The sequence below is a fragment of the Scomber japonicus genome, chromosome 16 (genome assembly GCF_027409825.1).
Source record: "Scomber japonicus isolate fScoJap1 chromosome 16, fScoJap1.pri, whole genome shotgun sequence".
NCBI classification, from domain to species: domain Eukaryota; kingdom Metazoa; phylum Chordata; class Actinopteri; order Scombriformes; family Scombridae; genus Scomber; species Scomber japonicus.
The window spans coordinates 10,773,407-10,786,584 of NC_070593.1; the positions used below are offsets into that span (position 1 = coordinate 10,773,407).

The window sequence follows — 13,178 nt, forward strand, 5'->3', positions numbered from 1 at the left end:
ATATGTTCATCATTGTAGAAACAAAGACCACGATGCTTCCAAACATCTCTTCAGCAAACTTTTTTAAATGATCTGGTCCCATTCAATAAATCAATATTACATGATCAGATCCTGTACAATATTTAGTAAATGATTCCCATGTTGAGTGTAGGACGTGGAAATAAAAAAACATCGCACTTTTATGAGGCCCAGGCTTTCTGCCAAATGAAACTTACGTTGTCGATTTTCAGGATTCCATTTACGGATCACCTACACCTGAACGTTACTGTTTCATAACGTTCATGAAGATCTTTAACCCGTTTTTTGCGGATCAGTTATGTGTTCATCAACAATTACTGAGCATAATTATGGTAAGGAGTGGTTCTTTGACTTCACATTAAAGGGACTCGGTGATAATAAGGTACTGTGACAGATATTAAAAATGAAAACTAAATCAACATAGAGTCCATACATTCACACATACAAAATATATCAATTGACTGATAGGTCACCTTCCACAAGAATCCCTTGAAACATTTAATTTCATAGAAGAGAGCAGCCTCTTCTAAGGATTACACTGAATTACATATCTTTTTTAATGAAATGTTTGCAGGAAACAAAACACATAAGCTATTTCAAACTGGATTTTTTTTTATAAAAGCTTTTCCATTAGCATTTGTTGCATGTAATCATTGTTTCCACAAATGAACCGAGAGAGACCATTGGGAAAACTTAAAGTCCAATCTCAGGTTGTACACATTGTACTTTAAAAGGAACTAGCACCATCTGTTGAGCAAAGAGGAAATTACTTTCCAGAATTTACAGGCAGATTGTCTCATCCAGCCTCTACTATTGGCCACCAGCACAACCGTTTTTACACTGCAGCTTTTGATCGCAGTCACCATAATTATTTTCAGCTCATACTTTCTGAACACACAGGACAAATGGAATTGAATTAGCTTTTGTACCTCTCAATTATGCTCACTTTGATTCAGCATGATTTCAGCAATGTGTAAGGGTTACATCTCATGTCTAATTATCACAAAACACTTTCGACAACTTCGCAGAGCAAAGGTGTAATTGGTACAGTACATGCATCATGGCAATCATGTTAACAAAATTTGAGCATAGTTAGTAAATCGTGCACCACTGTTGAACCAGTTAAAGTATATTGTCTGTGTGCATGTTCTACCACAGTGAAGAGCAAGCACATGTTGTAGAGTTGTTGTACAGAAACAATTCAAAGATACATCTCAGATAACTAGCTTTTAAACTCAGAGAATTTCTCCTAAGCAGCACAAATGCAGGCTAAACAACTCATAAACAGCCTACACAGCATTAATGCATCTTACAAGAGTACATCACAATCTCAATAAATTACATGTATCAAGATCTCTGTGGATTTTGTTATATCTTTAACCTGGAGTTTAATATTGTTGTCAAAAACTTACTTCTGCCTTACCCTGGTCCCATAGAAATCTCCACTGTCTTTTGAGCTCTTCCCACTGTCCAACAGCATAAGCATCCAGAGCTGAGTTTGAGTCCCAAAACCCCCACATCCATGTGCCTGTTCATCTCTACAGTTAGAATGCAGTCATTGTTGTTGTCCTCAAGTGCAATGTCTATGAGTTCTTCATACATATAAAAATGTAGTGCTTATCCTGACAAGCTGTAACTACTGTTTAGTGTTGTTCAGTAGCAACAGATCTGATCGGATTTGTCAATGCCTAGCAGTCATAACCCCTGAGGACAGCTGTAAACCTACCTCTCATCTCTGGATTATGTAAATCAAAGGAGATCTCTTGCAAATCCAATATCACACATCCGCTGACGATCACAATCCAGAGTGTTCACTCAACAAACAGTCAAATTCAGATGTGTAAGTAGTAGGCAGTTGGTTTCACATCATTTATGTCCAGATCTCAGTTGGGACCATGGCCTCCTTTGTTCCAACAGAGGGCATGAGGTTGTGCTCAGACAGGAAATCCAGAGGAAATTGGACCAGGAAGCCTCTGATTCTGCGCAGCTCCTCCTGAGCACGGGCCAGATCACTTTGGGCCAAACCCGGTTTGGATAGGAACTCCTCAAGCTCAGACGTGTTCCTCACGGTGGATGAAGGAAGGCAGCGAAAGACCTGCAAAAAAAACAGACATTTGTGCTGTAAACATTTGGCTATCTTTAACTGAAAGTGTTTAACCACTCTAGGGGCCTAATTCTTGGAAGGAAAGTGTGAGTCAGCCAATTGGTCTGTCCATTACTTAGATTTAGTCTGAAATATCTCATGAGCTATTTTGCCATGCTGTCCAGCAGTGTGTGGTAAGGTTTAGCTCAAACTTTGATCTTCAAAGCATAGCTGAACCTAAGTATAGCTGAGGCTTATGCAGCTTATACATTTACAAAAATAAATCTATAAATGAAGTTACCTGCCAAAATCTTTTACCTCCATCTAACACACATGTTCATTTCTCAACCTATAGTAATTGTCCCCATGTAAAGGTTAACCATCATGTTCACACTACCTTCTCATAAATGCTGGCATTGCGGCCAGCCGTGGTCATCCACACCTCCTTATAGAAGCGATCACTGATGGGGTCAGACAGGTCAATGCTGGTGTCAGTGTGACCTCCAAGAATAGTCCTGTTCAGAGAGAGGGAGAGAAAAAGAGACACACATTGCTTTGCTGGCAGAATTTGACAAGAAATGTTTCCATCATATGGAGCCACTTCTCTAAAATGTCTTGATTTTTTTTCCCTCTCACACCTAAAGCATTCCAGGCGCAGCTGAAGCGCATAGGGTCCAGCTTCAAATTCCTGTCCATCCATCACAGAGGCAACCTTCTCAGAGTCCTCAATAATCACTGCAACCTCACTGTCACGTTTACCCAGCATGCTTCTGTCATTGATGTTAGCAGAACCTGAAACAAACACACAAAAACAACGGATGGAAACTAAATCTCTGCATTCATCTGACTCGCTGGTGTGGGCAGGACCTCTTAGTCATGTTAAAAATAATTAGTAACAAGATCTGGAAAGACTAGGCCGTTGTCTGTATGTTGATTAATTGTTGAGGTGCTGTGAGAGTGTGAGCTGCCATTTATGAGCCACAAGGTGGCACTACAGAGCTATGTTGTGGCACAAAAGTATCTATGCGTTTGTTGTAGCTACACACATGGTGAAAGAAAAAGAAAGACAGATTTTTTGATTTATCACATTTTGATGATTTGGTTGGAGTTGTTTGTTGCCTCAAATAGCAGTTGGTGAAGGCAACATAAGTAGAGAGAGACAGAAGTTGACAGAGCAGATCAGAGACAGACTAACCGATGATGACTGTGTTGTCGTCAGCGATGAGCATCTTGCTGTGGACGTAGATGAGCTCTGTTACCAGGCGTCCCTCCAGCTCACAGTGAGTCCGCAGACCAGCGAAGGAGATATAGTTCATCCACTGATCATCCACTGGGAAACAGAGGAGATGGGAACTTTAGCATTTTTCTAACTCCAACCTTAATATCAGGTACCAAAACAATCAATGCGCATTTATTCTTATACTTACTCTCTTTTTTCAGCTGGGAGATGATGGAGTATTCTCCTCTGATCATGGTTCTACAAAAAGAGGATATTAAAATCACCAAAACGCATATCAATATTATACTTATGTGAATAAACTTGAGAAAATGAACCACACAGATATGAATTCTAATTACACTTCCACATCTGCTTTCTCATTTCCCTTCACTATTCCTCTTTCAATGTAAACCTCAAGTACCTGTAGTTGAAGTGCATGACAGCCTGGATGGCATTCCCTCCTCCTGTGGTGATGTCCCCCTCAAAACCAGGAAGCAGAGGGGTGACCACATACACACGGTACTTTTTACCCTCCCTGTGAACAAACAACATTAGTTTCAATGAAACACATGAAGACTACCAGTGTTAAACTGTGAAAAGCAGAGGAGGACGAAAGAGTCATTTAATCTTGCAAATGTATTTACTATGCATAAAACTTCCTTCTTTTAATTAAAACAAGTGCTATTTACTTGTGTGCTCTGATGATCCTTTCGATGATAGCATCTCCAATCTTGTTATAGACTGTCCTATTGTCGGCACAGCTGATGAAGAACTGGTTCTGAACAGAGCAGAAAGGAGAACACAAAACAAGAATGCTTATCAGTCTGAGAACTTGTTTTTTAAACTACAATTTAAAGTTTTTATGTTACAGAGTCATTAAGCTTAAGTAAGTAAGTACACTCTCACTGACAAAATAATTACACCCATCAAAGCCAATCTCAATGGAGGTATCTTGTTATCGTTTTAATTATTAACAAATCTTTGAAGTAATTATTAGTATTCTTGAAGCAAAAATATACATGAGCTATTTTCCCCCAAATTGAATGGTGCTATGAAATAAACCTCTCCGAACAATTTCATAAAGACTGTATTGGTCTTTTATTGTCACATCCTGGCCTCACTGCAGGTTTACCTCTATGTAGATGTAGTGTTTGCTCTTGGCGATGACTTGGATGTAGGCATTATGGATGGACTCCTCATGGTACTTTATGCCTGCCGACCAGTCAGCTGCTGACCGTAACACCTTAAAAATAAAGACACAAGATTATTACACTGTATCCTCATGATGTGTGTCATTAGTCTTCATCAATGCAGTCTTCATAAATAAAAGCTAAATGTAGGAGAAAATAGTTGACAAAGTGATTCCAAAGGCATTTTTATGTACGTTTTTAAGACTCATCTTTCCCAATTATTTTTAGTTTTTGCTACATGTCTGTTCTTGTTCAAGTAAGGTGTTCAAAACTATGTCTCCATAAACACAGTGACGCAAGGTTGGCTGTGTATTATGTGAATTATCAGCATTGTGTGAATAATTTTTTAGCAAATTTAAGGCTTGATTAAATGTACCAATACAATACAACACAATAACTATTGACTAGACAATAACCATCTTAAGACAATACCAAACACAACAAAAAGTGCTATGAATCTGTTTAATTCAGCTTACTATGAGGAATGATTAGTATACATAATTCTGTTCTTATTAACTTTGCTGCAAAAAAGGCTAGAAATAATGAATGGTGTTCAAAAACACAATGGACTTATGGTGGGATCCTCCTTCGCTTCTTATTTTAGTCAAGCATTTCACTCAAGGGTCAGTTCCTTTCAGCTAAAGACCCCAATAGCCAGTGCAACTTTTGTAGTTATATAACTTTTCGGCTCACAGGGAGTCTTTCAATGCTCATTCTCTTTTATTTCTTTCCAGCAGTGCCTGCAGACTTGGACTGTAGGAAAGTGGGAGTTTATACTGTTTATGTTCTTGTGTATTATCTGTAATTCTCTACCAGTGGTTCCTTTTAGGTTGGCTTCATGGTTGGCTTTTCTCCCAGTTTCTTATTCTGTATAATTACAGATATAACCCCCCCAATTTTGTTGTTCTGCAGGTGCAAGTAAGTAAAAATGGCACTTGTTGTGCTCTCTTACCTGCACTTTGGCATTAACACTGTCAGGGACTTGGTATCTGAGCTCACTGGCACTGGAGTGAGACTTGGGCAGCAGGAATGGATAAGACAGAGACCGATACTTTGGCTTCATGATCTGTGGGAGAGGTAGTTGAAGAAAGTGGAGAATGAGAGGGTAAATATGGAATCAGGGTGCAGAGGAATGGAAAAGAGTAAAAACAGGAGAACGAGAGGGAAAGAGCTGGTGCCATGGAAAGCATGAGTGTGAGGATTAAAGTGATTTTTCCATTGCTCAATTCAGACTATGATTTAACCAGGTTAGTGTTTATTGTCTTGTTTATATATGTGTATGTGAATGTGTGTAGAGAGGTTGTAGTAACCTCCAGTCAATTATCTAATGACAATACACTCCAGCATATTGTCAGTAACATTTATTAGACTTTTATAGTACTTTGATAGTATAGTGATATTAAAACATCAAGATAATATCAGTTTAAAAAGGTGGTTAAAATCTACCAACATCACAAATTAAATTCAACACAATATGTCACAGTGCCTTTGTGAAGTTCCAGCGCTGAATGAAGTGTCTCGCCACATCCCGGGCAGCTCTGCCATGAACCACTGAGGCGATGTCATGCCAAGGCATTCTGGGAGTGGTGTACCTGTCGATAAAGTCTATACAGAGCAGAAGGAAGCCAGTGAGAATAAGAAAAGGGTGGACATTTTAAAAAAAGTGTGGCAGCAAAGAGACGGAGAAGACACAGAAGAATAAAAACATCCAGTGGAACAGGATAAAGAAGGCACAAAAAGACAGTGAAGGAGAGAAGATGGAAGAGTTTGGTAAAGAGGGGAGGAGGGAAAAAAAAACAGTTCCAGTCCCTGTTAGTTTTCCAGATGACTATTTGTTTCCATCACAGGAAAAATCATGACTCCAGGATTCATATAAAGTAGGGGTTTGTATGCTGAAAAGAACTTTGGACCTAGCAGTAGCGGGTCATTTTTAATAGAAGCTTGTGTGTGATTGTGTGTCACTGACCATCAAAAGGTTTTTCGAGCTGAATCCAGTCCCTGTAGACAAAGTTGCAATAGTCCTTTCCATGCCAAAAGCGAGTGTTCCCCTGTAACTCTCCAACACCGGTCTTTAGGCTTCGCACTGAACCACTGCCTGCACGCACAACAACGCACAGAGAATTATGACTTAGAAAATGTATGTTTTTATTCAATTAAACTTTGTGTGTACTACTGAATGCTTCCCACACAGAAATATAGCAACATCAGCCTCATCTTTCAACATTCTGTCTTATTCTCTCATATTCTCTCTATTTCTTCACACCTGCGCTGTCGACACTGCTGACACTGTCTGCTGGCTGCATGGTGTGCTTATGCAGGTGTTTGTAGAGACTGAAGCGAGCCTTCCTACTGCGACCTAGTCCCTTCAGTTTGGGCAAGTCCACTGGATCACTGGGCGGGGTGCCTCGTCCGTTGCTGTGGGAGATGCCATCAACAGAAGACACGCCCTTACTGGATGGAGTGTTGGAGCTGGCCTGGGGTCATGACAACAAAAGAGGACACACTGTGAATTGTGAGTTTATTAGCCATGTTCACACGTTTTGAACACAATACAGGAAATTCGGGGGCATGGTTTGCAGGGATGACTACTGCTGATTGGTCAAACACAAACAGAGAGGCTGCTTCATCTTCATCTCAAGTATGTGAGTAGTCTACTATTGATTTCGGTGCAGTTTAGTGTGAAGGGAGGACATTTGTTACCATTTGTTAACATTAAATGTAAGTTATTGTTCTCAGCTTCCCAACTTGTTTTAATGAAAGAGAAATGAGAGAGAGCTTTAGTGAGTTGAAATCACCAGTGATGAAGGTGGGGGGTAAATGGACAAAGAGAGCAGCTGTAACAAGAACAAACGAGTGAATGAGAAATAATTTTATTTTAATATTGTCTGATTGTTTCATAGCAGTTAAATTCTAAAGCACAAACCCATTAACACTCAACAGAAGTGCAGTTGGTGTTAATACTACATCTCAAAGGTTGCCTATCATTTTTAAACTGCTCATGGGACTAATTTGCATGATCTACTCAGTTCCTCAGATGCAGTGGAAATGCCAACAGCACTGCACAACAGAGGCTTTACGTTCGAAGTTCAGTCCCTGGAATCTCTGGTTCCAAAGTATCGGAAAGGCTTAGGTACACCAACAGCAGCTAAAACTAATGCAATCTATTACAACAGTCCTGCAAGAAATTCAACCTTCAGTTCAGCAGTTCAAGTGTTATGATTCAACCGTATCCTCATTTTGCAGGGTGTAATTTGAATTGTACTGCATTATACTGAGAATTGTTTTCTAATATTACTTTGATGCACACTGATAAAAATAACACAGGACAGGCTAATAAGGACAGGTTAAAAAGACAATGAAGTGTATTTTTTTTTCCTGTGTGCATGCGAAGCTTGTTATTCTATCCTCATCAGACTTTGTTTGAGTTTTGATTCCAGGAACTGATCAGGGTCAGCTCTTAGCCTAACAAATCATGAGCAGCAATTTTTTATATGCAATCTTGGACTATGATAAAAAAAAATCTTGTCTTGAGTTAAGTCAAGAGCATGAAATAATACAACCTTCAATACATCTTTAGGCCTTGGTGGGAAATGTACCTACTAAACTTGTACATTTAGAAGATAGATTGAACTTTTATTGGATTAGTGGATACATATATTGATTTTCCTTGCTGGTGATGTGCGAGTGTGAGTTTGTATGTGTCATTAAAATGAAGAGGCCGATCTAACAAGTCAGAGTCAGCACTTAATATTCTGTATTTATGCACATAAACAATCACCACAGGCTGCCACTGATGGTACATGCAGTGCTACTTCTTCATTCCTTCCTGTGCCCTTGTGTAAGTGTGAATGCAATCATTTTCTCCTTCTCCTCTCGCTCTTCCTTTTTTCTGTTTGAACCATTTGTCAGGTGGTAAGAACCACAGTTATTGCCTATAACAAATTGTGTACAGGACTTTTTGTGTGCGTTGTGTCTGACCTGCTCCAGGGCCACAGAACGTGTCACACTGCCAACATCCGTCAGCCGATGCTCTTTGTCGTCCCAGCGACCATACGCGAGGTCAATCCCACCAACAAAGGCCACTGATTGGTCAATGACAACGATCTTTTCATGATGTGCCCACAGATAGACGGAGGAGGAGACGTGATCTGGATGACGCATCACCTGGACCACAAACACATGAAACACAGCGTACATGCATTCACAAATACAACATATGAACAATATGTAATTCAGACATTAAATGGAAAAGACACAGATGTATTGATATTTTCTGACTTGTAACATGTCCTTTTATATTGTTTTTTGCAATGAGCATGCTGCAGCCTCTTTCTACCCATAATCCTTCAGTTACCTTGATGTTGGGGTGCAGGTGCAGGAGGGTCCTCTTACTGTAACCTGAGTTAATGCCCAGGGCGAGCTCCACCTCTTTGTACAACATCACAAATATCCGCACTCCTTGTTGCTGTGAATGGACAGAAAGGCATATATAAAAACACCATACTTCTTGCCAAATTACAGTCTTGACTGTCATAGTTCTTTAACAGTGTAAATTATTCCTGAGGAGGAAACAATAAAAGTTGTACTTAAAACCATTAAAGTGCTTTGACATTAAAGTATTTAAAGTCAAAGAACTAATGAATCTAACCTTCAAAAAGTGGATTTACCATATACTCATGTAAAGAACATTTATCCTCCTCTACATCCCAAGTTGCAAACCTAGCTTACTTCATGATGAACACCATACAGTTGATTTTATTTGATTTTAAAAGAACAAAATCCCACTAGTCCTCAAGTTATAACATGTTAAACTAGTTATAAGGAGTTTGTAAACCCAAAACACATGGGAGTAGTGGAAGATACACGTTGTCTTAGCCACCTAAAAATATTAACACTTCTCTCATTTTGATAATATCAATAAAATAATATCAGTTGTACATTATTTTTTTGTTCATTTATTGAGTGAACTTTCATTGAGAGGAGGGAACACCCTGATCACATTCACACCTGGAAGCTACCCAGTACAATCGCAGTCTGATCTGCCCACCACTGAGCAGCTCCACTGGAGCACTTGGGGTTAAGGGCCTTGCACAAGTGGTGGTAATAAGGGAGGGGCATGCACTGCTTTTTCCCCAGCCCAGAATTATCCTGCCAGTCTGTGGATTAAACCAACAAACTTCTGGTCACAAGCTCACTTCTCTAACTTTCATGCCAACACTGCCCAATTTACAGAACACTTTGAGTAACATCTCTATGACAGTGACTATGACTGTGACACATTCATTTAGATAATGTCTTCTCATGAGTACAGTCTACAGTCCTCAGTCTATTGCTGTGGCTCATTTTGGCACTTTAGAGGCAGACTTACTGCTTTGCGTTTGAGGATACAGTCCAGCCTCCATCTGTTACCCTCCACCACAGGTCTCTTCAGGAAGATCTCTGGACTCAACCTGACCAAGGGAGACAGGAACAGACACAGAGAAACAAAAGTTAATGAAAAAGAGAAAAATAAATAATACATTCAGACACAAACAATAAAAAAACATTAAAAGCAGAAGCAAATAAATGTTTATATTCACCCATCAGAGCAACCAACATATTTTATATACTCTCCGTATGACAGAAATGACATAATGATAAACTCTCATGAGTCACTCACTTTGGCATCCTGAGCTTACAAGTCTAAAATGCCATTGCCTCACATTACACAAGCTGACACTTCATTGGACTGCCACAGACCATAAGCCCAGTGATTACTGCCTTGGAACAAAGGGATTTCAGCCACGTCAAACAGTCCCACATTTGGCTCTGAGGGACCATAAACTATTGTATTGTGAAAATATACCAACACAAATATTATAACTGTACCACGTAGGACAAATACAATGTGTGTTCTCCATAAGAAAACTTCATACAAATCATATCACAAGATCTGAAAGGCAGAACAGTGATTAAATGGAACTTCAGATGAAATACAGACAAGGAAAAGTTTCCTAACTTTGCAAAGCAGTTGAGCCGGTTGTTGATTAGATTAGATTTGCATCTTTGCAGTACTGTTTGGCTTGCTACTGTAACCTCAGAGTGCAATAGTGCAATAAAGTTTAGAGCACAAGAGTGACTGTGAGAGAAATTAGATTTTGTTTTCTATTTAAATTACATAATATCATTGTGGGACCTGTTTGAAACAACACACATATTAGAAGACAGTGAAGGTGCTCTTTCAGACCATCTGATACAGTAGTTCAGGTAATTAGTTATCACATGAGGATCACATGTAAAAAGAAAAGTAGGGTAAAATAAGAAGAGACACAGAGAGACAAAGGGGAGCGTAGTGGAATGTAAACAGATACAACAACTGTATCTTTCTGTCAGTATATTTCTATTTTGGGTGTGTGAGGCTGTAATTAAATCCTGAACCATTGCATGGCCTTCCCGAAAGCCAGACTTGTGGGTGATGCATAATGAAATGTGTAGCAGTGTGTACTACACTAACTGGGTGTCAGTGTCATTGTTGTCCGCTCATTCTTTGGCAACAAGACCTGTGGATGGTCTTTGTGGTTCGCAAACTACTGAGATAAGCCTATATAACTATATTATGTTCAGCTGGTGCTTAGCACAATTTTTTTAGAGCATCATCTACCATACTACAGTAACATACTGCTGAATAGTTTATCCATCTTACCGTTTGAAAAAGGACTGTAGAACTACTACAGGACAAGGACGGAATATATAAAAGATAGACATGTAATGGTGAATTTTGAAGCACTAAATCAGACATGACACATATCTTGTAAGCATGACAACAACCATACCATACTCTTAACCAAAATAATCTATCAAAAAGAGGCCACTATGTTCTGTGCACTTCATACTGTAGAGTTTACACAGTCAGTCAGCAACCAGCTACAGTGGTGGGGTATTGGAGGCAGGTACAGTAGCGGTATGTTATTACTGTTCCCACACCATGTGTTTAAATACTGTTTAGCTTAAAGGATTACTATTCTGTCAGGTCAGGAGAAATTCAGGGCTGGATTGGATGTTGCAATGTTATTTAATGTTAATATAATACAAAAGGATTTGATGAGGTTGAAAGGATACAAAGATACACGTATTGAATACATGCAAATTCAACAATGGGAAAATAAATAAGGTTATGCTTGAGTGTGAATTGAAAGTGAAGCTACTGTATATCTTGTGCTGATGTGGGGCTTGTGTATTTTCAAGGTTACGTGTGTGTGTGTGTGTGTGTGTGTGTGTGTGTGTGTGTGTGTGTGTGTGTGTGTGGTGGTGGGGGGTGGGGTTAAGTGTGAATGGGTAGTGTAGAGTGATAACTAGTGTCATCTCACGTCCAACTTCTTCAGCCATTTTATGTTTTTGCCTTTTCTATTTTTACAAATGGTTGTCTTATTACTCATGCTGAGTAAGGCAAGGGGTTTCCTTCCTTTGGCTGCCCCCTGACCTTTTGGCGGGAGATGGCTACAGATGTTGCAATGATAATGAAAGACACTAGGGTTTTTTTTTTGTTTTTCTCACACTTCAGTTTGACTACAATCACACCTCAACCAAGACATAATACATATTTACACACAGCAACTCACCACCAGTCTGTGATGAATATTTCCTCTTTAGCCTCCTCCAAAGCATCAGCCACATCCTCCATGTAAGTCTTTCCATTCACATACCTGCAAACAGAAAATACGGTTATACTATATACACTTTGAAATCAATCATGCACAATCATGCACAACAAGCACATGTGGTGTGTCACTTTGCACTGTCTATGGATAACTTTCATTTTAGAGCATACTGTCTTGTCAACACAGACATTAAGATGACAGTGACAGTGCATTTGTCTGTTTAGTTCCCTGACTTTCTTAACCTTGCAGGCTACATCCATAGCTGTCATCATGATATAACTGTTCTTTAAAAACTCTCTTTTTCCATTAGCTCACAAGACTATAACACATCTTTTCTCACGCTCTGTGCTGAGTACAAAGACAACGTATAATGGTGCTACCACACAGATAATTCAATATCACAGAATCTGCCCGCTGAGGGGAAGAGACTGCAAAACTTCTCTCTCAGTGTAGTTACCATTTGGCAGGTATGTTTTCCTCTTCCTGTGCAAATGATCCAAAGCGGTGATCTCGAAGGAAAGCCTTTCCATGACTCCTTACAAAGCTTTCGATGCTCTGACCCCACCAGCGGGCGTGTCTGTAGCTGATGCACTTAAACACCAAAGCCCTGCAAGAAAGGTGTGCACAGACACAAACACAATCAAATAAACTTAAATGCCTGTGCTTCAACTTTCAGACAAATATAGTCCTTATGGCTACAGGCCTGAACAACACTGGTTCTTAAGATTGAGACAATTTTGTGATTTTTAGTCTCACTCTTCTTAACAGAGTTTCTGAGTTTCTTTTATGGAAAAATATCTGAATGAGGCAGCAAGGAAAAAAATATACCACCCCATCACAAAATAACTTTCTGGAATACATTTTAACATTTTAAAATTATTTTATCATAACAGCATAAGCCAGTCTTACAGAGAAATTCCTATTTAACTTGTAGTAACACCAAATATATAGAGTATCATCTTACTCTGCTGCAAAATGTATTCGTTGAACCATAGATAAATTATTAGAATTATTATTAGATAAATTCTCTC

At 39.2% G+C, this 13,178-nt stretch overlaps 1 protein-coding gene across 1 annotated transcript in view; it reads right to left on the bottom strand.

Moving 5' to 3' along the window:
• Positions 1-272: 272 nt before the first annotated feature.
• Positions 273-13,178, bottom strand: part of pld1a (phospholipase D1a) — a 29,310-nt gene continuing 16,404 nt past the window's right edge. Inside the window, exons 10-26 of the mRNA XM_053335055.1 lie at positions 12,605-12,754; positions 12,109-12,192; positions 9,879-9,960; positions 8,865-8,975; positions 8,489-8,674; positions 6,774-6,984; positions 6,477-6,605; positions 5,997-6,115; positions 5,463-5,576; positions 4,453-4,563; positions 4,010-4,098; positions 3,742-3,855; positions 3,529-3,578; positions 3,297-3,431; positions 2,740-2,893; positions 2,499-2,616; positions 273-2,113 (exon numbers count right to left, since the gene is read on the bottom strand). Coding sequence (XP_053191030.1) covers positions 1,889-2,113; positions 2,499-2,616; positions 2,740-2,893; positions 3,297-3,431; positions 3,529-3,578; positions 3,742-3,855; positions 4,010-4,098; positions 4,453-4,563; positions 5,463-5,576; positions 5,997-6,115; positions 6,477-6,605; positions 6,774-6,984; positions 8,489-8,674; positions 8,865-8,975; positions 9,879-9,960; positions 12,109-12,192; positions 12,605-12,754 — 2,182 coding nt within the window. The 3' untranslated portion in view covers positions 273-1,888. The remainder of the gene's footprint in view (positions 2,114-2,498; positions 2,617-2,739; positions 2,894-3,296; positions 3,432-3,528; positions 3,579-3,741; positions 3,856-4,009; positions 4,099-4,452; positions 4,564-5,462; positions 5,577-5,996; positions 6,116-6,476; positions 6,606-6,773; positions 6,985-8,488; positions 8,675-8,864; positions 8,976-9,878; positions 9,961-12,108; positions 12,193-12,604; positions 12,755-13,178) is intronic.